Source organism: Nothobranchius furzeri, chromosome 5, assembly GCF_043380555.1.
Source record: "Nothobranchius furzeri strain GRZ-AD chromosome 5, NfurGRZ-RIMD1, whole genome shotgun sequence".
Taxonomy (NCBI): domain Eukaryota; kingdom Metazoa; phylum Chordata; class Actinopteri; order Cyprinodontiformes; family Nothobranchiidae; genus Nothobranchius; species Nothobranchius furzeri.
This window is the reverse complement of record NC_091745.1, coordinates 56,057,460-56,083,695: the sequence shown is the minus strand read 5'-3', so window position 1 is coordinate 56,083,695 and position 26,236 is coordinate 56,057,460. Positions and strand designations below refer to the sequence as shown.

The window sequence follows — 26,236 nt, the reverse complement described above, 5'->3', positions numbered from 1 at the left end:
CGTGACGGCTGGAGGTTGCTGCCACTCGCCTGCCACTGCGGAAATTAAAGCATTCCTAATGGATAGATCTGAGTGTTTTATTATGTTTTCACGTTTTACGATACATGTTAACACCCAGCCACACCGGACTGGGAATGTAGTCGTTTCTGCTAACCACATCAATTAGAGTTGGCCCGTAGACAGCAGAGGCACGGGTCTTTTAATAAAATGAGAAATTAGACATCCAGTATGATAGATAGGATGCAATTCCTTTCTATTTTACTTTAGCAATGATTAATAATGAATTTATTCTGATAAGATTTTTTTATATCCGTCTAATATTGCTTAATGAAAGCATCACATTTACAACAAATGAAAACCATCAGGAAAATCTGCCGTTAGTGTTTTTTGGGGGGGAGAACAGTGGTGTCATTCTTCAGAAGCCCTTTATGAAATGAATGTATTGTTCAAATTCACTAGAGAGTTGGAACACAGCAGCATGGAAGGAGCAAAATGCCCTCTGTTATCTCTCTTTGTTGTATTTGTGCCTCAGAGGGAGACCAGCGATGTCCTCTGCCCAGTGAACAGACTTCCAGCTGGGTGTAAAGACAGAGGCCGGATGGGTGGCAGAGCCGCGGGAACTCGAAGGTGATGGATTAAAGAGAGCAGGAAAAAGACTAATTGTTCTCATTATGGAACAAATAAAAATCAATACCTCTCAAAGCAAAAGGAAGGTGGTGCACGTCATGAAGGGCACTGTAGTTATTGCAGAGGAGTGGATTTTGGAGAATTACAAGCGGCGGATAAGGCGCGGTGGAACCGATCACATTTGAATGCTAATTCCGACGAAGGACAGTTAGATTAATAGATGTGGCGATCCGGCGTTGGTCCTTCCCCACACAAAAGCTGTGGGGGTGTTTGAGATTGAAGTTTTAAAAGCAATTAAATGGAAAAACACATAGCGGAAGAAAAAGGGGGAGCTTTTTCCCCAATTCTTTCAAATTAAAGACGGAAATTTCATTACCAAGGGAGCATATTTTACAAAGGCAATTACAAGGTTAATACATCTTCGATACACCCTCCCACCCTTCACCCCCCTCAAAAGTCCTCATATATTTTTTCAAGGGATTCTGTTCATGCATCTTAGTTTAATTGGCCATGCAGAAAGTTTAGACCCTGTGTTTCACACATGCAGAACTCAAAACAGAAGATTATTACAGTCGTAGTTGGAGGTTCTGGCCTCCCTGCACTGGCTTCCGGTCTGTTATTGTTCACAATTTAAACTCCTCGTCTTTGTTTACAATGTCTTCCAGGGTGGTGCTCCCCCCTATCTGGCCACTCTCCTGAACAGACATTCCCCATCAGGCGCTCTGCGCTCCTCTGACCAAGGCCTGCTCGCTGTTCCTCGTTCTAGGTGTCATACTCGTGGGGACCGGGCTTTCTCAGTCCTAGCCCCGTCACTCTGAAACCAGTTGCCACCCTCAGCCAGGCTGTCCCCATCTCAGCCAGCCTTTAAGAATTGCCTAAAAACCCACCTCCTCCGCTTGACGTTCCCTGAATGTGTTTGAGTTAGGCCTCAATTTATGTTGATTTTATTTCCCTGCTTTCATTGGTCTCTTTATCTCTTGTTTTACCCATTTGTTTTCTACTTTAATGTTTTTACCTTTTTTTCAGCGCCTTAGGCTTCCCGACAGGGTTGCGGAAGGTGCTTTATAAATAAAGCTTTGATTGATTGATTGAGGTTTATCAACACTCATCGGGGCTTTGGTGTTTTGTGCTTTTTGATGATTTGAACCTAATTCTTCCAGGACAGTCAAAGAAAAATGATTATCTAAAAACAAGAAATGCAGCACAAGTTTGAATTCATCGCTGATTTCTTTTCTCCCACGCCATCAAACTACATACGTTTAACTTAAATGCCTATATCCAAATTAAAAATCTCCCTCTACGTTTTACTCTGACCAAAGGTGTTTCACAGAAATCAGCGTGCTTCTAACAAATCTAGCTGATATTAATTCACTCTTAGTGGAATAACTGGTAGATTTAATTTAAATTGGTTGGTTCCAATCAGAAACCACTTCTGATGAGTGTTTGAGATCATTGTCCTGTCGTTAATGTGACCAAGTTTTAGCCATCTAGCTAATCATTAATTAATTCATTTATTAGAAGATTTAGGTAAAGAAGCAAAGAAAGAAAGTGATCTTTTATATTATGCCTATCAGGATAAAAATCACGAGGTGCATCACAAGAACAAAAAAAAAACTAATCGATTTTTTGAAAATGATTAACAAAAATAAAAAATATGAGAAAAAATTATCTGATTAAAAAATGTGAGGAAAAGGAAAGAGAAAATCAGTGGATCCTGGGAAAGGACGAATTGGTAGAAATGGGTGAAGGTGAATGTGTGTATGTATTTGAGCTTATTGATATGATTACAATCTTGTGTATAAAAGAGAAAATTCACAATTAATTCAACGCTGTGCTCGTAATTCATTTATTTCCTAAAAAATAATTCAGAATGTGTTGTTTCATCATACCAGATTGGTTCAAATCGGCCACCAACCTTTTGAATTTCAAAAGCCCATAATGAGTGTCTTTATATACAACATTAAATAAAATAGAAACCCAAACAGAAAACAAAATCTCAACTGGTGAGATTTAAATACAACCCCGTCTAATGCTGGAGCCACTGGAGCCACCGGTTTGACATTCGGCCGTAAAATCACTCTGAAAAGTGTCAAACATTTCATAAAAACCCAAAATGTCCTCGCAAGAGTTAGTGAACTATCATAAGTCAGTCACACACACACACACACACCAATTCTGTGCAGAGTTCCAGTGGCATATTGGCAGCAGCATGTGTGTGTGGTTTCCTCTCAGACTGGCTGTGGTCTGGTTTCTCTCTGACACAGATGACAGCGCTGTGTGCATGGATCCCTGGGTGTGCGTGCATACTTATGTACAGCATGCAGATGCTTTTATTGAAATGTAGAACAGCTTTCACTCACAAGTTCACTCTGACCCACAGGATGTGCTGCATAATAAGAGCCACCAGCTGCATCCGGCAGTGTTCCTATACATTGTTGTGAATGTCTCCCAGACATGGAATTATGTAAAACTAACTGGAAAAGAAAATTCAACTGTTGGAATGAACTTTTTAGTACTTCACAGACTTCCAAAGACTAATTTTTCCTTCATAATGAGTTTATAATAACAAATGTAACATTTCAACGCCACTCTCCACGTAGTCTCCTCCCTGCCAGGTTGTTTTCTTCTGATTTAGCCTGTCTTACATCCACAGAGACAGCACACTGTAAGATAGAAATTCAACAGTGAGGCAAATTGGCAGAGCCACAGAGGGCGGATCGACAGCGAGAAGACAAGCTGGGAAGGAGGCGTAGAGCAGAGGAGGCATGTGTGAAAGATATGGAGAGTGTGAGATGGAGATGATGATGGAGGGAGAGAGAGAGAGAGAGAAAGGCTGTGTTGGTTTATATAACATCTCTAGGATGGTCTTTGGCATGCGTCAGGGGGCTGAGCCATCAATCACTCCATCTGTGTAAAAATCACGAGCTGACTCCAATATTGCTAAATATTTATACTGTCATATACACACAGGCGCGCAGATGAAAAGAGCCATTCATTAGGGCCTTCTCGGGCCTGTCAGCCTGGAGATGGAGATTAGAGAAGCAACCTCCCACTGTGCCTGCCTCTCCTCTCACCGAGCTCCTCAGCCCTATATATAGAGCCATCAGGGTGATAAATATCTGCAGCAGGCCTCTGTTAGGTAAATACCCAGTAAATAAGGCAGAGAGGATCGGAGACTGTCTAAACAGACCTGGATGGATGGATGGATGGATGGAAGAAACAGCAAGTCTGCGATGGACTGGCTCTCTGTCCAGGGTGTACCCCGTCTGAATGCCCGGTGACTGCTGGAGATAGGCACCAGCCCCCACCCCCCCACCCCCGTGACCCTGCGTGGACAAAGCGGGTTCAGAAGATGGATGGATGGATGGATGGATGGATGGATGGATGGATGGATGGATGGATGGATGGATGGAAGCAACAGCAAGTCCTCTCAGTCAAGACTCCTGTATGGATCTGCAAACGTGTTTGGGTTGAAATGGATAAAATCATTATTAAAACGGATACTGCCATAGAAATGCGGATTCTAGAACCCATGAAACTAAACAAATGAATAAAGTTCTTGAACAATGAAGATGCCCAAAGACGGATGCTTTGGAGTTTATGCTTGGAAAACGAGCTTGGATTTGTCATATTTCTGATGAATTATTCGAAACAAATTATCACTTGTTTTATTGGATCTAAGCATCTTTTAGTGCTGATTTTTAGGCCTCTTTTTGGTCATAAATAAACTTTCCTTTGAACTTCTCTACCAGTTTCAAGTGGAGGGTGTCACTGTGACTTAAACACGTGTGCTCTTATTTTGTTAAGTACCTGATTTACTGTCAGAGGAAGAATGTTTGCCTTATCTAAAGTACTATGATATATATTTAAAATTTACCCAGATTTTAAAATAATTTTCATGCCCTTATTTAGTTTTTCATTCAAACATCTTCTTATTCTTTAGAATGTCTTTTTGAATTTGTTTTTGAGTTAGTGGCTGAAACCAAAAAGCAGGACAGGATGAAGAGTTGGCCCTTCCTTTGTGCTTCACTGTTTATTTTTTGTTTACTCCCTTTCCTCCCGATCCATTACAGATCAGATCTTTCGCTCTGGTTTTCCTTTACTTTTTACTTTAGCTATGTTGCCATTATTCGTTTCATCCTCCACGGCAGACCGGAGATCAGTGCTCGGTACAGAACTGGCAACAAAAAGGCATCAGCAACATTATCTTCACTCTGTAATTAGCCCCCAAAAAATGAAGAACGGGGAGGAGGGGGCTCGTTTTGATTAGTGAAAAAGCTTTTCTTCTCAAACTCACATCCATAATTAATCATTAAATCATAGGAGAATTACTGAGAGGGATAGATGGGGGGGACACGGTGAAAGGAGGATGGAGAGATGGATGAAGGGAGGGAGAGAGAGGGAAAGGCGTGCAATTATCTGCAGAAGTTTGACATCCCCAGTAAATCCACAGAGCCGTCTGACATTGCTAATTAAAGAAGCAATCAAAGGTCCACCTCCAGAGCTTTTGAGAGAAAGACGAGAGCGTGCAAGGAGACGGGAACAGGACAGACACGGAGAGAGGACGTCTTTTGGGAAGAGAAGCTGGAAGAATATGGGTGTTATAATCTTTGTTATTGTTTCATATGTCAACCTCCCCTTGTGGATTCCAGCCTGGAGCTCACACACGCCTCCCCACTCCGCTCTCTCGCTCCCTCTTTACTATCCTCTCTCCTTGCATCTGGCCATCACACTGTGATCATTTCTGACCTTCATCTGGAGAGTGCAAATAGCTGTTGATTTGCAGCATCAGGGAAATAACCACTCTCCAACCAAAAGTAATGCATTAGTCATATCTGGTTAGTCATTTTCAAACTTGAAATGATGCATCTTCTGATGCTTTCTAGGTCACATAATCAGTGATGTAACCTGCAGTCATCAGGTGTTTCAGGCCTTTCAGCATCAGACGCCCTCTCACTCTCAGGCCTCGCTCTGCGCCGCTGCAGCAGCCTCCCACACGTTTGCTCTTTTATCCAGCAGCCAGCCACATGAAGGTTGTGCTAGAGGATTCTTTTCTCACTCGCACTCCCGAGTCTAGCGTTGATCCTTAAGTCGGTGCAGCTGTGCTGCCTAACAGAGTCTTCATAGCTCCTATCCCTCTGCTCCTCCAGGAAACGGTTAATTCTGATGTTCTGGACGCAGAAACGGGTCCCCCATCGCGTCACACGTTAGCGGAAGACACAGACAGCTTATTTATTTTTCCCAGAAACTGTTTACTTCTCCTTCTTTTATTTAACTTTCAAATCTCTTCTAGAAAACGTGTCTCCATGCCTGAAAGCAGATTTCTGTTTCTGGAAACCAATGAGTTCGTGTATTATTATGCAATGTAGGCCCATAATGTGTCAAAAAACAGGAGCGAGACTTTTGAAGCAGCAAGGATTAAGAATTGACAGATTTTACATTTCAATCTGCCTCAGAAGAACAGAGTAATAAGACTTATTAAGGTGACATATTAGGGCCAAGCAGAAGAAGAATAATTCAGAAGGAATAGGTATCTGTCCTTAGTTTTAAGATTAAAGTCAAATTTTTTTAGTAAAAAAATTTAATGTTTAATAAAAATATTCAGAATTCTGCTCAGGTGATAAAAATTTAAATGTCAAAATCAAAATTGGCTGCACCATCATCTGAAGTTAAACACAACCTGTTTCACCAGAATAAACTAATTTCATAATATTTGAGACTTTTATTGTGAAGGATGTTCTGTGGTTTCTGTTGTGACCAAGGCTGCTGCCGGAGTAACAACTGTTCAGACTGATTCACAGAAATGCATCATGTTGTTTTAATTCTCCCAGTCACAACTCACCCAGAAACCTACAGGGGAAACTTAAAAAATGTAAGTATTCATATCAGTAATTTGACAAAGTGAAACTAAAGAAATCCATACCATAAATCCTCTAATACAGGCCTGGGCCTTTATTTACCCAAGTGCATCCTGGTTCAGGCCTTTATTGGAAGGAGGTCAGAATTAGAGGCAGGTCTTAATTTCAATTTGAGCTAAATAAACTACCAGTAGAATGAATAAAAACAAGATTGTGTGACTATTTGAACCTATAGCACAAGTTTTGTTTATTGAAAATGTACAGTTAACATTGTACGAACGTATGCATATAGAACATTTACAACAAATTGTTTTAGGCTAAATCATGGTAACAAACGTAGCAAACATGCTGATAGTGCATTGTAAACATTTGGTGATAATTAGTTTATTGATTTACAACAAAAGGCAACAGACACCTTACCGCTCCAAAGTTTACCCATTCGTGTCTTGTTTGGTTTGAAGTAAAAAAAAAACATCCTCTAACTCTTTAATCCTCAACCTCCACAGCTCCACATTACAACACTGAGCTAACTGCTAAAAACATTAGCACTCGACAAGCTGTTTCAAAGCTGTTCAGTGAAACGCTGTAAGAAACCTTGGTAACCTTTAGTAAACCCTTAACTGTAATGAAGTGATCACTGCTGACTGTAGCATTTTCCCTTCAATTTCTGCTCATCTTGCAGCCGGAGATTATGATCCACTATACCATCTTCTTTCAGTAAGTTTCAGTAAGTCCTTTGTGGCACACTACTTTCAGGACACGGGGGGGAAAAAAACGCTTGATTTTGTCCCGATCGCACGGAATTTGGGCATTTTTACACCAAGTCAACAAAGTAAATAAAGCCTGGGGCACACCGGAGGCAGACGTGCCACATCGCACCCGCAATTTTGAGAAGTCATGTGGTCACACAGCACACGCCGCGCCACTGAGCGCTTCTTGGAAAGTTGTGTGATAGACAAAACATCACGCGGGACTTAAGAACAGGAAGTGGGAAGTGACTCTAATGTTTATACGTGATGTCGTGTTTTGTGAGACTAATTCATTAACAGTGGGTAAGTACGCTATTCATTAAACTATTTTAAGAGCATTAGTACTTTAAAGTTATCAAAACTGCGGCTGGATTTTCTGTTGGCGGTTAGGTTTGTGCCGAAAAACTGTCCACTATTAGAGACCGGCCTTTATTTACCCAAACTGACAGCGAGACCAGCTAATGTAGGAGATCTGGATGGTAATAGAATACAGGCCAATATTAGAGGATTTACGGTATTAGATAGACTGAATACTTGCTAAGCCAGATATTTTAGACCTTTCTTTATTATAACTTCGATGATTGTGGCTTACAGCTGATAAAAACCCCACATTTAAAATCTCAGACAATTAGAATATTGTGAACAGGTTCAATATTCTAGACATAAGGCGTCACTGTAATCAGCTAATGAATCCAGAATTCCTGCAGTGTTCCTGAGCCTTTAGATGGTCTCTCAGTCTAAGTTGGATTATTGAAGTAAATTGATTTTTTCACCATGTTCTAGTTTCTGAGTTTCGAGTTTCACCTGTATAATAACAATTATAATCATATAACTCTAACATAATAATAATAATAATAATAATGATGATGGTGCAGTTGGTTGCGGGTTTGAATCCCAGCTTCTGCTTTTTTGTGGAGGGTTAGCATTTTCTTTAATCTCAAGAAATGGGAAAATAACTCTTTATCAAATATGCCTCCAGAGCTATTAGCCAGAATAAACAAACAACAGTTTGAATTCAGGAGTCTCCATCCTTCACATCCCCCATTCCCTCTTCACCTCCCATCCACTACATCAATCTCTCTCTCTCTCTCTCTCTCTCTCTCTCTCTCTCTCTCTCTCTCTCTCTGCATGGCTGTCTGTCTAACTCTCTCTCTTTCTCTCTCTCTCTGTATGTATGTCTTTCTCTCTTTCTCTCTCTCTCTCTCTCTCTGTATGTATGTCTTTCTCTCTCTCTCTCTCTCTCTCTCTCTCTGCATGGCTGTCTGTCTAACTCTCTCTCTTTCTCTCTCTCTCTGTATGTATGTCTTTCTCTCTTTCTCTCTCTCTCTGGGGGACGTAGAAATGTAGACTGACTTAGTTTGGACCACATGACTCCCACTCCAGGTTGTCCTCAGTCAGCAGAAAAAGCTGAGAGCAGGCCATTGACCTGGGTTGGCTCTGACCAGTTATGGTGTGCGTGTGTGTGTGTGTGTCCTTTAGTTGGACTTCTGTTTTATTGTGAGTGGTTTTAGTCCTGATTTTCTGTCTGAATGACCTTCATACTGTTTTTCTGACTTGATAATTTAATCTGCTTTCAGGTCATTTTTTGAAACAAAAGTTAAAAAAATTGCCTAGTTTTCTGTAGTAATTATTGTTTCGTATTTATCTCAGAGTAAATTTCACACAGCTCACCTGCACAAATTCACTTCTGGTGTTTTTTAATCTTTTGTATGTACTACCAGTTAATCACTCATTATTTAAGAATAGATTACTAAAAGCAGCTCCGTGTCGGAAATTGCAGCTTCTTGATCGTGAGTGGCTGACATTTAGCGTGTTGACTTAAGTTTACTCAGCTGTGTGTGGGAGGGAGGCTTAATATACCAGAAAACAACAAATATTGTTTCACATTCTGGGTGTTTTATTTTCCCTCATGGCAGCACAATAATAACTATTTAACAGGTTAGGGTTTAAAGCGTATACATTCTCACAATCTGTCTGTTACACAATGCCTCGCTTCCATTACACATTAAATGGTGCTGGGTTTTTTTTTTCAGACTGACTCAAACCTCTTCTACAATCTATGCAAACACACCAAAAGATGCCCAACAGAGTACAATTGTTCCCTTTAAAAATCACATAAGCAGTCCTGTGACAAATATTTGAATCTATATTTATCCCACTTTTTTTTCCAGCTGATCCGAAGTTTATGCTTCCAAAGTCACATTTTGGCCTTCAGAGTCCAGAGGGTCTTTTGTCAGTCTGTGGCCTCGTTTTCGTGTGTTTCTTTGTCCTTGGAGTGTGTGCGGTGTGTCTCCGTCTCTCTGGTTGCTCTGTCCACCTGATGTCAATCTGGCTGCTGTGTAATTGGTTGTGTTTTGGTTGGCCCGCCTGTCCTCTGTGGCGTTGATTCATGGCGTTTGTAAAGGTGACAGTGGTGAGTGTCCCTCCTAGACAAAGTAGAGCCATCACTAGCTGGACCTCAGCTGACCTGCTAGGCTGTACGGAAACACACACACACACACACACACACACAGGTAGAATTTCCAGCTTTGCTTGAGGGAGCACAGTGGAGAAAGAAGAAGTGAGGAAGGTCATCTTTTAGCTCAACTAAAAAAAGATCATTGAACAGTTCTTTTATTGTAATTTTATCATCTATTTAGCTTTTTTTTTTAAGATTTAAAATGAATGCCTATTTACTTCAGTGTGTGTGCATGTTTGTCAAATCTACAACTCATTACTTTTCCACTGAACCATTGCAAGATGGCTGCCACAGCCAACTGACCTTAGCAAACTCAAATAAATGGCCAAAAATCATTTAATTTTCAAAGTAATGTAGTAGCTAAGAGGCATTTATATGAAATACTCCAGATTGCATTATTTAACCTTGTCTGTTTCAATATATCTCATAAAACGCTGGACCGATATTATGGAAACTCTTAGATGCACATCTACAACTGAATACCTTTATAAATCAGCCCAATCACATCAAATCAATAAAAAAAAAACGTTCTCAATTTTACATAAATTTAGATTTAAGATAGGACCTGGCCCTGAGGCACATTTTTTGACTGGGGCCCGTAGATCGGACCACATTACACCAGTTCTGGCATCTCTGCGCTGGCTACCAATCTCGTTTGTTTGAAGCTTTATACTCCATGGCCCCATCTTATCTGGCAGACAGCATTCAGCCATGCGCTCAGTCATTGTTTGAGATCAGCGATCAATCATTACACAAAGTCCCAAAAATGCCTTGCGTTACGAGAGAGGAAAGGGCCCCATGTTGTGAAATGCTCTGTCCTTACAGATTAGGCAGGCCATGTTGCTTCCCCTCTTTAAATCTTACCTGAAACCCCACTTTTATCACTTAGCTTTTAAACACAAACAAGATCCCTGCATGTGCTGAGCTGTGAGTTGACATTTAACTCTACAGTTGGACAGTGTTTTGAACTCTTTTTTTAAAATGTGTGTTTTAGTGTTCTTGATGCTGCTGTTGATGTGAATGTGAAGCGATGGCAATGGGAGAAATACACAGAGATGCTATGGTGTGCTGGATGCTATTTATAGCCACAGACCGGCAAACCAGGGCAGCAAGGCAGGCCTGGACTCAGCAACACACACACACACACACACACACACACACACACACACACACACACACACACACACAACTCAGCAACCGTACACGGGAGTCACTTGTGGAGTCTGTGGTAAGCATTTTTTTGTTTGTTTTGTTTTTGTTTTTTTAATTTTAGCTTAGCCGACCATTTATTGCACCAAAAATATACTGAAGAGTTGCACAACTTATTTGTAAAACCGTGCATGATTGTTCCTTTAGCCCCGCCTGCCAACATGAGAGCCCATACTGCAATAGAAACGCTCTCCTGACATTGCAGACCAGTAGACGCTGGTCCACAATAACCCGCTCTACGCTGAACCTTGCTGATGGATCTGAGGCTTATAGTATGGTATGGTATGGTATGGTTATGTTATGTTATGTTATGTTACGCTACGTTACGTTACGTTGTGTTGTGTTGTGTTATGGTAATGGTATGGTATGGTTATATGTTATGTTGTGTTGTGTTGTGTTGTGTTGTGTTATGGTAATGGTATGGTATGGTATAGTTATGGTATGGTGTAGTATGGTATGGTATATTATGGCATGCATGGTATGGTATGGTATGGTATGGTATGGTATGGTATAGTTATGGTATGGTATAGTATGGTATATTATGGCATGCATGGTATGGTATGGTATGGTATGGTATGGTATAGTTATGGTATGGTATAGTATGGTATATTATGGCATGCATGGTATGGTATGGTATAGTATAGTTATGGTTTGGGTATGATATGGTAAATATAACACATTATTCAAGCTCTAAAGGACCCAGGAACATTGCATGAGATTGATCTTAACTTTATCTTCAAAATCATTACTAGTGAGTACATTCACTAGTAATTCCATCTTTCCTCAATATGACATAATCTTGTTTTAAAAATCTTATCTGAACAGTGGAGTGTGACAAACATATATTCAAGCAATGCTTGGCCTGTTGGAGTGTTAAAGCCTTCAGATTGATAATGAATTAATAAATGTATTAATATGAACAAATTGGTTTAATTGAAAATATTTAATTGTTACAATAAAAAATAAAAAATAAACTTTCACACACTAACATTTAAAACACACTTGTGAACAGTGAAAACTCCCTGGTGACCTGGATTGAACCAGAACTGACACTTTATCTACTTACAGGGTGTCCGCGGGTTTTTAAAAAGTATTAAAAAGTGATAAATAAAAATAGTCAAATTTAAGGCCATTAAAAGTGTTAAATTTGGTCTCAGAGGTATTATATTTTCCAAATTAGGTATTATTTTTTTCAGACTATCAGATGTCGTATTCTGAACATCGACATAGAAATATATTCCGAATGAAATGTTTTGAACGATTATAAAAACAAAACAAGCCGATTATTTGCTCCTCCCACTTGCGCTGCCTTGAGTTACAAATGAAGCGCTCCTCCCAGTGTTGCCAAGTTAACTTAGCGACTGACGCTATTTCTAGCAGCTTTTCAGACCCCCTTCATGACTTTTTAAATCTTAAAAGTACCTAGCGAACACCTCAGAAACATCTCTGGTAACCCTTAGCTACTTTCTGGATAACTGTCGTTGACATTTCCTGCAGGTTAGCTAAACACTCCGCCTGCGCTCCGGACCGTTCTTCAGGACATTAGGAAAGGGAATGATGCAGTGATGTGTCGGTTGCTAAAGAAACAGCTCTTGGAGCCGGCTCCCTGTTGGAGTAACCAGAGTGAGTGACGCACACACCGCACCTGCGGACTCCTGAGCCACTAAAAACGGCTAAATGTGCGTGTGCGGCGCGCTAAACACACGTGCAGCTTACCCCTGATTGCTGTGAGACCGGGGTGGGGGGTGGGGGTGCAGCTGTGGTTGGGACAATTATTACATTAACTGATGGACTTGTAAATAAATAGTTTATAAATAAGGTAGAAATAAGTTCCTCACGCTGATAAATAATAACTAATCTCTCTGAGGACACGGTGCTAGTGCACGCTCCTACAGCACCTTGAGACACGACTCAATACATGTTATGCAAAATTTTGTGAACATCAATTTGCATGTATTTGTTATAAATGCCACTGTATAATTCTTGCTGTCAGTATTTGCAAGATAATGGTATTTGGGTCTGTACTGGTTAGACTTAAATGAGTTAAACCAAGATTTATAGCCCTTGGGTCATAAATTATGAGCTATAAGTATATTGGTCTTTTTATACTGGGAATCAGGAGTTATTTTAGTGATCATCTTGTTTCTTGTTTATTTTTGCCCTGATTGTGCCCTGAGCAGTTTTATGACTGAATAAAAATAAAAAAATAAAAATCTACATAAATTGAAACATCGTCTTAAATAATCGAGATCTCAATTTCAGTCACAATAATCATGATTATTGTTTTTGCCATAATCGAGCAGCCCTACTTTAGCATATCCGGTCACATAATGATGACGTCATATTCAGTGGTCGTTCTGCATCATTTCAGGCCTCGTGCTCAACTGTCTGAACCGCTGAACAGAAGTGCCTGGCTTATTTTCTAAGTAAAATAAATATGTGCAATACGTTGTCAACATCAGCGAGTCTCTAAGTCTATTCTTTTTGTATGTTATATATGTTAAAATATGTGTAAATTGGTCGCTGATTAACACTTGCAATTTAGTGTTGTGATGGTTTTAAAAAAATTCTGAAGGTAGTAAAAAAAAAGTATTAAAAAGTAGTAAATTTTACTTAAGGATTGCTGTATATACCCTGACTTAGCAGTGTCACCTTCAAAAGCCTCTGACACACACACACACACACACACACACACACACACACACACACACACACACACAGTCTGTAAATGTCCTCACAAACATCTATATTTGAGTGTGTATGCCAGGTTTGGGCTCCTCCGTTGGCTCCGTTTAAAGTTCAAGCTTCCTATCTGCTGCTGAGGGGAATCAGCTGGTAAAAGGATTGTAAAGGGTTTTGTGGTGAATTGATCATAAGCTCAGACTTTTTCATGGTCCTGTCATTGACCTCCTAATTGATTTGTGGAGCTTCTTTTTTTCTCTCTTCTGTTACAGTTTGATACAGTTTAATCGACTTTGCTGGCTGCAGTGTGTCTTCTGGTTGACTCGTTCTTTCCTTGCATGACTCTGTGTGTGTGTGTGTGTGTGTGTGTGTGTGTGTGTGTGTGTGTGTGTGTGTGTGTGTGTGTGTGTGTGTGTGTGCTCCTACGAAGCAATTAGCATTTGGGGTTAAAATTGTGGCTAATTTCAGGTTTAGAGATTACCGTCTGGTGTCCTCTCAGCCACAACCAGACCCACGCGCTGACGGGTGTGGGCTCTCCTGATTACTGGAACACGTGCTGGTGGGCCTACATTTAGCAACTGGCTGACCTGTATAACAGCCAGCGTAATTGATTGTGTGTGTGCCGGTGTCTCAGTGTTAGGGTTAATTTCTCTAACTGCTGGTAAGTGCTGTCTGACCGCTCCCCTGGCTGCCTCTCTGGGCTGAAGTATTGCCACTTAGAGGCCCTGGGCCCCCGACTCTGGTCAGTCCATCGATTGGCTGATCAATAATTGCATCTGCACCTTGCGGAGTCAAGAGGCTCCAACGTTGAACCAACCTGAGCTCCCACCTCTCTGACGATGGTCAAACTAGAGTCCCTGGATCGTGGGAAGGGATTATTCGTTCATTTACTGTCTGTTTTTATCTTTAATGTTTCATTCACCTGATCTAAATGAACGGGTGATTCATGTAGATCTTCAGAGCATGCTGTTGAGGTGATTAAATGATTAGGTTAGGTGTGTTGGAGCTAAGAAAGATCTAGAACAGGCATGTCCAAAGTAGCCCAGCGGCCGTTTGCAGCTCTGAGTTGCATTTCCAGAAAGTTGTATTTTGTCTCTGACAGGTTGTTGATATGGAGTTATACTGTCTATCATCTTTATGTAAAGATTTTTCTGATTGCCCATTTTATACTTATTTTCAGGAGTTTGCATAAATAAAATCACTTTATAAGTTTTGCATTTTTATATTGAAAAAAAAAACCTTTTGTGACCCACGACAATTTGGCACTCGTTGTAAAGTTTGGACACCCCTGATAAGCATTATACTGTAATATCCATCAGAACTGGTTAACACATGTGTAAAATTCCAAAATAAACAGTCTTCGGTATTGTAGCTCATGAACAGACTCTGGAGAAATCGTCTGCTTTCTACAGGACTGATGAGCTAACAGATCTCAGCCCAGAAGAAGGTGTGGTCATGCTGCCCTGCAAGGCGTACAATCTCAAAAGTTTCAAAGCAATTTACACAACTTAATTTTAGAAACCCAAGCCTCTGCCAATTATGCATCCAAATGATATTTTTTGCAGAAAAATGAAGAACTATTTGCTAGACCTGACCACTTGGTGCCCAAGAGCTGCATTTAGCTGCTGATGGTGATATTTACTTTTCTAAATCATATAATTCCGTATGCATATCTGTGTAATGTCTAATTTGGTAGAATTGTGAAGGTTTACTAACATTATCATGAACATCTTTGAAAAATTGAACATTAAAGTTGTTTTAGCATGACTGCAATACATTTTAGTCGTAGCTAACCCCTTGAGTAGCCATTAGCTCACCAGTCCCAAAAGTTATAAACTCCAAACTGAGGTTGTGGGTAGGATATTTTTAAATACACATCTGAACAGCTGAAAACATCACAAAAGGTCAGTAAAAGAGTTCAAGAGCAGTAGATGTATTCTGCTATAGTTCAGTTCCTCTTTTATATCCCCTGATCAAGTTTCAGCCGTTCATAACAGAGTCAAGCCAAGAGTTTGAAAAGCACAACTCGAAACAGTGTTTATATTGTTTCTCAGCTGCAGACACCAATATCACCAACTCACATCCGTATAAACCTTCAAATCAGCTGTGTTGGCAGAGAAAAATGTTCTTAATGTGCTAGTTCCAAATAAATCATTCTCCAGTTTAAACGAGTGTCATTAAAGTAGAATAAACAGCGCAGAGAGTATATGTATATGTATCTGTATGAAGAAAAAAGCTTTGCAGATGTAGATCATCTGCCACTGATTTGCTTCTGCAGCCCAACTTTGCTGCCATTGTTTGAAATTCTAAATGACATCACTGCCAGTCTCGTCTTCCCCCTGTTGTTTTATTCCTCTCAGGAGCCTCCATCTTGTTTCAGATCACAGGCAATAAAGCAGCCTGCCTCTCTACGTCTGTCTCATTCTCTCTCTCACCTCCTGTTAAAGGATTCAGTCAGTCAGAGCACTCAAAACACATATTAAACAGGCATCAGCCTCTCGCCGGGGCCAAATCACGCTGTTCAAATGTTGTTCTTCCACCGGGAGCGCAGGACAACTGAAGAGATGGGATCTGCAACATTAACTTGATTCACGACCACGGCGACTGAGTGACACTCCATAAACCTCAGCGGGCCGCCGCTGGGCGCCGCCGACTGCACCCCATGGCTAATGTGACACACGCTAGCAACACGCAACCACGCCATCCCCGCAGCAGCGCGCCGCACACTCTGAAACACTCGCATAGGCAAGCACATACAGGGAGAAATGCATATAGGAACCCATATTGTTCAGACAATTAAAGCTGATGTGTAACCCACCTGCCAGCGTGAAGATTCAGAGAAATACAACCGAACACACACAGGAGCTCAGAGTTGCTTTAGATTTGCACACTTTGAAGCAGGTTTTATGGTAATGCTGCAGAAGCTGCTCTGTCATTGACTTATTGTGTTTCTGCAGCCGATCTCTCAGCCCACAGCGTTTTGGCATAGGCTGTTAGCATGGGCTCCGTAGCTCTGTGTAAATAGGTAACCTCCGCTGCTCCAAATGCCAACCTCTCCTGGCTCCCTGTGACAGCGCTGACTCCCTCCACTCTCTAACTACAGGGCTTGTCACTTGAGGTGCAAATGGAAGAGCCTGAATTGATATTTACTGCACAATCCTGTCTGTGTGCTGCAACCTTATAATGAGTTTTAGGTAGTTTCCCATTTAAAAAAGTGCAGTTGCCTTCTCCTGGACCTTTACAGGGATGTGGAAGGATTTCGGCATTTCACTGATGGTGAAGGTTTATGAGGATGTTTCTGAATGTAGGAGATGTCAGGGGCAGGGTTTGAATAGATGATTGAAAGCTGCTGCGTTTGGGTGAATGTTCTCACATATGAACCATCTATACTCCCACAAGTATTTGTCTTCCAATTTTTCTTTTTTAATATTTATGAAAACATTATTCTGACAAAAACACAAAATTCCCAACTGAACCACTAGGTGGCAAGAACATCCACATAAACAGCACATCACTATACAGAAGAAGAATACCCTTGTTGTTTCCATTTCACACTCAATAGCAGCTTAACAACAACAAAACCAGGGTTATTTCAAAATAAAACCGGGACAAATGGCCCGGTTGTGTTTTGTTGCATAAAGTTACAGAAATACGTTTTTTGCTCCATAACTTCAAAGTCTAGAAAACACCATTCAAAAAGATTAGAGTAGCAGTAAGACAGATATCCACGTTGTAACTGGTCCGACTAGCTGTTAGCACGTCAGTCTAATCAGAATTACTCTGTTTCACCAAGCTTTTCACAAAACACCTTTAGGTAAGACATGAATTTGTTACGTTTTAACTGAAACTCTGAACTAGACATTTAAGCACATTACATTTAATCAGGTTATAGAAGAAAAATAGATATAAACCTTTTTTAAAGACACACTTTTGTTTTCTAACTTTCAAGATGTGGAAAAAGGTTTTTTCTTTGGTTCCTGATAAAGAAGCCTGGTATAAAATTCACCTCTGAGCTGCCTCTAAATGTTCTTTAATTCCAACGTATCTAACTTTCAGGATAAACCTAAATCTGACCAGGATCTGGTGATTCGTAAGTGTCTTACCTGCAGCAGACAGGTAGCTCTCAGGACTGCTGTAGACGGGGATTACTCTCCACGTTCCTTTCTCTGAATAACAGGAAGCTCTTTTTCTGGTCAGAAATCATCTCTGCAAACAAAAACTTGTTTTTTTTTTCCCATCTATTGAAGATGCAGAGAAGTGATTTTCCCAGTTCCTCGTGTTTAGTTGGACTTATGAAACAACAATGCGTACTTCTGTGAAGCCTCAGCAGGAAGCACGAGTGGATGCTTGTTACGAACGACCAGGGGGTGCTCTATCTGTATATATCATTTTAATATTTTTAAATTGAGCTCTAAGCCAGAGTTAGAAGCCGTATTTAAACTTTAACATTGTTTGCTGCTGTGGACACTGCTGCATTAAAGTCTTAATAGTTCCCTCTGATGGTAGACAGCCTCATCACTCACCGGCTCTCTACCAAGACTTTGTGTAAACAGTTCTAAACTGCATTATTCATCTCTGGACTTTATCTTTGCTGCAGCCTGAGAACTCATGGTGACCGCCTGCTTTTCCAGTAATAACGCAGTTAGACCCCCACGTCTCTGCCTGCATGCACCGAGAAGGGGATAAAAAGGACGCGTTTGGATCAGATGCACTTTGTGACAAAACTCTGACTTTCTAATAAGAACAAAAGAAGTTTCTTCTTTGTCTGGAGAGAGAGTTTTAGGAGATCTGAAAGGTTTAAAAAACAGAAAGCTGCAAATACAGGATCAACGTTTGCTTCTGCTGACAGGCGTCTGTGTGTGTTTTCACTTATTCTACATTAAGTTCAGCTCTCAGCAGCTTAGCTGTGAACAGAAGCCCCTTTTTAATGTCTCAAATCCCCATTTTCCTGCATAGATTAGCCTACAAGTGTCTGAGCCAGGCGCTCTTTAAACAATGGCATTTCTAACACTGTTCCTATCACCTTGGAAACGCCATGGCAACCTGTGATCTGAGAGGGCACAGTGTGGCTCAATTAGCACCAGCTGTATCTCAGCGCTCTCCTCCGCCAGCAGAGTGTCTCCATATTCTGTCTCCTTTCATGCATTAAGTGACACAAATATGTGAAGTGTTACATCACCTTTTATGTCAGTTTAGCTTTCTGTGATTTTTCCTCTCATTCTCTCTCCCAGCGATGGATGGATATGCATATGAGTTTCCAGAGTTGTGCTTTTAGGAGAGATTAGGTGATAGAAAATTCTTTAGTTTGGATCGGATTTGTTTCAGCTTGCTGCTAATTAAACTAAACTCTGAGCACATCTTTTCTGGTTGTATCTTCCAGCTGTTCCTTCCTGGTTACTAGAGGGTTTGCTGTTAAACTAAGGTGTATTTTTTTTCCTGATTGGATTCAACACTGTGGCTAAAGCTAGTATCCTACTGCGGTGGCTGTCAGTGACAAACCATGAAAGAAATTCAGGAGCGTTTCCAAAATGTTGTAAAATATTTGCAAAGGATTCTCAGTTCACCCGGGGTGAGTCGCGGTGTGTTTTCTACTCTCGTGACAGCTCCGGCCTCAAGTCTTACAGCAGGTTATGGAAATAATATCTTAGAAACGTTCAGTTTTGCACCACACAGTTCACGTAAACTGGAATATTTAGCTATTTCCTGCAGCTGGTGTCTCTAGTGCAGATTTCTGCTGGATCAACTATGTCCATCAAATGTTGATTTAGAGCCAAAGCAATCTGTTATTTGAACCTGTTATCTTGTCGTTCTGGTCAGAATTCAGTTATCCCTCCAAAGTAAATTGAATGCATCTTGATTTCTTCGTTTTATTCATTTTTTCTTGTTATTTTTCCTCTTTTTCTTTTCCCTCTACTTTTTCTTTTTCTCTTCTTTTAACTTTTCTTCATTTTATTTTTTATTTTATTTTTTCTCTTCTTTTTAGTTTGACTCATTTTTTCCCTCGTCTTCTTTTTGTTCTTTTTTAGCTTTTTTTCATTTCTTTAGTTGTTTCTTCTTCTTTTACTACCTCTTCTTCATGTAATATTATTCCTTTGCTTTTATTCGTTTGTTTATTCTTCCTCTGTCTGTGTCTGCTACAAAAGAATTGAAATTCAAGTCTGGATGTTTGTCATCAGAACGCAAACACTAAGAAAACCAATAAACTCTCTTTGTTTAAATAATTATTTTATATCTGTACGCAAATATCCAGCATCGGCCATATGTTGTTTCATTATCATTTTCATCAGTTGTTGGTGGATTTGAACAGACTGCTGGAAAATCCCAGTGAGGTATTAGCTTATAGCTGTTGGAGAAACCCCGACTTGTAAATCGTCATAACGTGTGTTCTTCTTCTTTCAGGTATTGTATCCAAATCCTTCGAGTGCCGCCTGAGAGGCCAGGGGGCTGCATTTGTGGCATCCGATTCAGACTCCTCTCTGCAAAGGAAGGGCTCAGATGAGGCATCCGGCCATGATGAGTCTATCCAGCAGGTCATCATCATCCAGGGTTATGGCGAGAATGACATAACCATTGATCAGGCTTTGGAGGAGTCGGCTGCTGCCACCCTGCAGACACTGGCGATGTCAGGTCAGGTGGCTGAGGTGCTCCACATCACAGAAGATGGACAAGTCATAGCCTCAGGCAGGGAGGTGGCCTCCGCAGGAGCCCACCTAGTTGAAAGCAGCACCCAGTATGTGGTTCTAGATTCAGGAGACACCAGTAAGGAGCTGCAGGCTGTGGCCAGCGAAGAGGTGGAGGACACAGATGCCACCGCGGGACAGAGTCACTCAGTCTCAGAGTCGACCACCGCCCTGGATGCTCTGCTCTCCGCTGTCAGTGAAATGGGTCATCAGGAGAAAATTCAAGACCAAGCAGCCGTCGTCCATGAGGTGTTGAGCCCTGAGATGGCTGAGGCTGCCGACACCGCCATGGAAGTCAAACAGGAGCAGGAGGAAGTGATCCAGGAGTCGAGGCATGGAAACATGCAGGAAGTGCTGCAGCTCGCCGCTTCCCAGATGATAAAGGACGGCCTCACCCAGGTCATTGTCAATGACGAGGGCACCCACTATATTGTGACAGAGCTGGATGACTGCACCTTACAGGTGGAGGGAGGTGTGTACGGAGAGGCCGGAGCGGGGCACAGGGAAGGGCAGCCTGAAGAGCATCAAGCCGAAGAGGAGATGGTGGTCTATGTGGATGGAGGGTCCCACAGTATCGTACTGGAAGAGTGAAGAAGAATCCTACTAATGTTCTAGTTCCTCTTGAGTTCTGTTGAGTCCTCCTAAATGAGTTATAAATGCTGTCTGTTGCATTTCACACAATCTTCATTTGAGCTATGCAAAACTCAGGCTGAACATCATTTAAAGAGGCGGCGTCTGAGAGCTGCTCAGATGGGACTAAAGCTTTCTAACCTCTGTGATGCTAGCATGATCCTTAATTTGTAGATGACCAAAGGTTTAGCTGTGAGATCCGTCGTTAGTATAAACCACCTGCTTTAATCAATCTGAAACGTTTCACCCTGATAAATTTGATGTTTTCTGTTCTCAAAGAAAAAGTATCCTCTCGTCTTTTGGAAAATCTCTAGATACGAACACTGTTCAAATTCTGACAATAAAGCTTAAATTTAACTTTCACAGTTTTTTTTTGTCACATTTCAGCGTCTATATTGTGGCTACACCTACCACACACAAACATGTAGATACATGCATCAGCTGATGGCTCCCATCATGCCTTCTGATCACCATCCCACTCATTACCTTCACCATTAGCGTTATTGTCGCCATGATCCACATCATCCTAATCGTCACCACCGTATACCATCAGGCCCATTCTGTTCGCTGTGTGCAACACACTCATCCCTTTTTTTCCCTCCCCGGCACCATTCAGCACTGCAGGGAGAATCAATATTCATTCAGACCCAAACGCGAGCCCGGTTTCTGATGGAGTGAGTGGGAGAGCGGAGTGACGGCTGCAAACACAATGGCTGCTCACTGAAAGCAGAGAGAAAGCACTCATAAAACCAAGGGCATCAAAAGATCATCCGTTTAACACACGTGCACGCAGCACACGAGAAGGTGAGCTCAGAGAGAGAGAAGGGTGGAGCAGGAGAGATGGAGGGTGGGGGGCCAGAGGAGAGAAGAAGTTGTGAAATCCACAACCGCACAAAGAGTAGAGAGCCTGTAATTTCAACTCACACCTGCCTGCCTTTTAACACGTTTGTCTCCTGCTCACCGCCTCGTGTTGCATTAATAAACTCCGTTGTTTCTGATCCTTCCAGCGACGACACGTTTAACAGGATTCAGGTGAGCATCCAGAGCTGGCTGTGAGATTATCAGCATCTGCTGCAGATAAGGATGCAACACTTGAAATGGTTAATCTGTACAGATATCACGGTTGTGGCATAAAAACACAGAAAAAGGATCATTTCTGAATAATTAACTTTTAGTTGATTGAATTTTTTTTCTTGTTCTGATGGGTTTTAGCACCTTTGTTGCCTGAGGAATTCAGTCTTTGAGCACGAATGAACCAACACAGTTACAAACAAGCGTTGATCATTGATGTCTTCACTAAATTATCTCTTTTTCACAGCTTTTCAAACCTAGAAGAAACAGTAATGGAGTTCTAATGTACAGCAGAACGGTTTAGGCGGTGTTCATGCAGAGGGTCTCCCAGGTGTCGTCATGGAGACGAGGGAACCTCTCTTTGATAATGTGGTTGTCATGTTTACTGTTGATGATGTAGCAACCTATGGATTAGAGCCTCAAGAAGAAGCTGAGATGAACAGATTTGAAGTTATTGATCTACATTCCAACCCACGTGAGATTCACATCACGAGCCAAAGAACATCTGGAAAACGAGCAGCAGAAACAGGCTTCGTGTGTTGGTGGCAATAGTCTCTGCTCCTCGTCATCACAAGATGTGAACTGAGAGGATGCTTCCTGGTCACATCCCACTGGGAGGAGAGCGTTGCTGGTGAGTGGGATGCCTGTGTTTTCTTCCACCGTAGCCCACCCTTTCACATCAAGAAAACAGGTTGGCTGGATTAGATTGAGGTATTTGTCGTATGTAACTGTGTGACCTCAGATCGGACCTGTCTAATGCATCCTGCTTCATTTTCACATTCCCTGAATATGAATGTCTGAGCTCATGCTTGTCCGTAATTCTACACATCCATCAGAGTGATTGTGTACTGTATGCAGCTGCAGCGCGTCCGCACACCCTCCCCGTGTGTCTCTGTAATCAGTGCTGGATGGCTCATCATTAACTGCAGCAGGCCACTCATGTGACATGGAAGAGGGAGAAATTAGCAGCTGTCATCCAGTGATGAGTTCATTTCCTGACAGGCCTCTGCTCTGAAGAGTCCTGCTGCAGACGACCAGACGGCTGATGGAAACCTGCCGCTGAAGCTTAATTGGAGAGCCAGAAAAGGCCACGAGGGGAGGAGGGGGAGTGAAGAATGTAGGCATCAGAATAAAGAGGAATGGCTTCACTCAGATGTCTCCCTTGTTATAGAAACAAAAGCATCATTCAGAGATACTCCATGCTTCTCTAGTTGTTTTAAGCATTTATGAGGGAAATGAAACTGTTTCGAGTCACAAAACCGGAGTTGCACATGACCCCACCGCTGACCTGTTGGTTCTTAATCTAAAGCGATGAAAGTAAGTCAAACAATCACATAATGGAGACCAACTGTATTTACACCTGAACCATCTTATAATAAAATTCACTCGTAATAAAAGCTTTTAGCTGCATTTTGATCCAGCCTGCATTCTAACTGGCACAGAGTTTTGGATGGGCTGCAAACATAAAGGAGAATTAGCTAAAGACCAAATATTAGCTTGGTAGAAAAACAAATATTCTGAGTAAATTCTGATGCAGTGTCGTTACCTCACCATTGCAATAAATCCAAACTGAACCAAACGGTTTATGTTATGATGTTTAAACTATGAAAGAAATGCAAAGATACAAATGTTAAAGCAGCTGCCAGTGATTCATCGAGGCCACTATGGTTACCACAAACCTGTGCATTTACTTCCTGAAGAAAATGTGCACATTTGAACGTATCGTACTACTAAAGTTTCAGGACACAAAGAAGATTTGGAAATTTAAAGAAAGTTACACCTCATTCCCACTGAAAATGTCCGGTTTCCATTTGGCTTCAGAAGAGACAGCCATTCACACTGATATTTGGTCTCCAGATATCTGCTCCCACAATAACACCAAATTATTAGAAACTTAATGCAGTATGTTTATAAATATACCTGTAAAACTATGTGAACTATCAAACCTTTCACATATGTCCGCCAGTAATAATAAAACAGAAGCTGTCAAGAATGATGTGTGGGTTTTATTTTGAAATGTACCACATGCATCTCACAGAAATGCATCTCACTTCCTGTCTGGCTCATGCCATTTCTGTAACTCCATGAAAATCCGCATGCAGCTTCTAGGAAAAATAGACTCCATGTGGAAACACATCCACATTCAGTCTGAACGAGGCTTAGGACATCTAGGACCAGTCATTCGAATGCCCGTTCAGTCATGTAGAATCCAGCTTTCTGCATTTCCTATGAAACCCGGATTTTTCTGCTGTGATTTCAGTCTGCTTCAACGAACTCCAGATAGGGTTTTACACCTGTTTTGCCTAAATCCCAATGTCATCTACGAAGAAAAATGTACCAGTTTTATGTTTTTCATATCTTCTCCATGTTGTTTTACATCCCACAACCAAAACACAAAACACAAATACCACGAGAAGCACACGGTCTGATCCTTAATCCGTATGTTTTTTTTGTTTTGTTTTGGTTTATTATGGAGCACAAAAATTGACAAAAATCTTAACAGAACTGCAAAGAGATCAGAACAAGGGCGCTCATGCACAGACGCCTTTAATGAAGCTTACGTCACTGGTGTGAAGCCTGAGATTCAGAACGCTCAAACAACACACACTCTTGCACGGGAACCCTAACCTGCACCTTCTTCCTGAAGGCAGCTCATCGCTCTCCTGGGGACAACGGAGAGGGATAGGACTGAGCACGGAGGCCTCCTTCTCTCCGTTTCCCTGAGTATGATAAATATGGCAATTGTGTTTAGTCGCCATCTATAGAAAACACATCAGCCTGGGGATCATTCTCTTAATGTCTCCACTATTAGTTCTGGCCTCCCTTTGGCAGTATTAGCATGTTGGCTGATATGCTCTGTTTCTGTGTGTGTGTGTGTGTGTGTGTGTGTGTGTGTGTGTGTGTGTGTGTGTGTGTGTGTGTGTGTGTGTGTGCGTGCGTGCGTGCGTGCGTGCGTGCGTGTGTCTCCAGGTACAATTCCACTAAACTGCCGGGGTTAATTTCCTGTCCATCTCCCACTACACGTGCCCTGCTAGCTGGAACGTCGCTCATCGATGTTAACGAGAGGACACGTGTAGTTGCGTTTCAGAAGGCCGTGTTTGTTTTTGCTGTTTGGTTGCTGTAAATCAATAGCTGTTTGATGCAGAGGTGGAGGGCACGAAGAGGGGGGATGGGTGTAGGGGGCGCTTGGTTATGGTCCACCTCCACCATGGGAGTTATGGGAAAACAGAGGAATTGTGGTGGTGGTTGGGGGTGGGGGGGGGGGGGGGGGGGGTATGTATTTGGGGAGCCTTACACAGCAACTCCTCTTCTTTTACTTTTGCCAGTGTGCCTCTGCATTTTAGTCTTTGATCATGTTAATCCCTGCCTTGCACCCCCTCCCAGCCCCCATGTGAATCCCCCTGCCTCACACTCACTGCCACACACACACCTCAGTGCATGACAGAAATTGACAGCACACTCTATCCGACACCCCTTCTCTCCTTCCAAAATCGCAAGTGCTCCTCATCGGTGCAGCTTAGCCCAACTCCTATAAAAGAATAAAGTGAAAGCACCAGGGAGGCAGGCATCCCCACCGACAGTTAGCAGCACTTCATTAAGGCGGAGCAGTGATTGAAAGGGGATCTGATTAGCTTCTTGTGATGAGAAAGCAATGTTTCAACCTTGAACCAGAAACGACTGTAAGTGCCTTTTAATTAGGAACACAACGCTGAGGAATAGCTCTTCAAAACGTTCAAAAATCTAGCAAAAGATGGCAAAAAGGCTAATAAATGACGAGACAAAGAGTGGATCAGCAAGAGGGCGAGTTCCTTATGCTTTAACAAAAGCACCACTTCATCAGCACTGTGTGAGAGAAACTTCTAAATGAATCATTCTGAGCTGCTTTCAGAACAGTTTTAACACATCCTCTCTAATGGAGAAAATATCCTAAACATGCCCTCTTGAATGAAACAATCTGACACAGCCAGTTTTATATTTGTGGACCTCAGACGGTGTGATTCACGTGTGGCCTCTGTGAGTGCTGCGCGCCAACACGCTACTCTGTTTAGATCGCAGATCTTCACTGTCAGTCTGTGATAACACCTTTCTACAGAGCTGCTGCAGCCATCTGCTGCAAATCAGCACAGTCATATAGGGGTTAATTCTGTTGCTTCCTTCATTTTAGCAAAACAAACAACATGACAGATGAAGAGAGAAAGCATGATGTGGTTTTCATGATTCCAAAACTGTGTCATGATGAAGCGAAACGCTGTTTCTTTTGGCAAAAATTGG

General features: G+C 41.7%; 1 protein-coding gene across 2 annotated transcripts in view; it reads left to right on the top strand.

The window, feature by feature from the left end:
• The window catches only part of znf407 (zinc finger protein 407), a 213,775-nt gene extending 192,519 nt beyond the window's left edge, over positions 1 to 21,256 (top strand). For both annotated transcript variants that reach the window (XM_015949454.3, XM_054740645.2), the window contains exon 10: positions 19,983 to 21,256. In XM_015949454.3, the coding sequence (XP_015804940.3) occupies positions 19,983 to 20,854 (872 nt within the window). In that variant the 3' untranslated portion in view covers positions 20,855 to 21,256. The remainder of the gene's footprint in view (positions 1 to 19,982) is intronic.
• Positions 21,257 to 26,236: the final 4,980 nt, after the last annotated feature.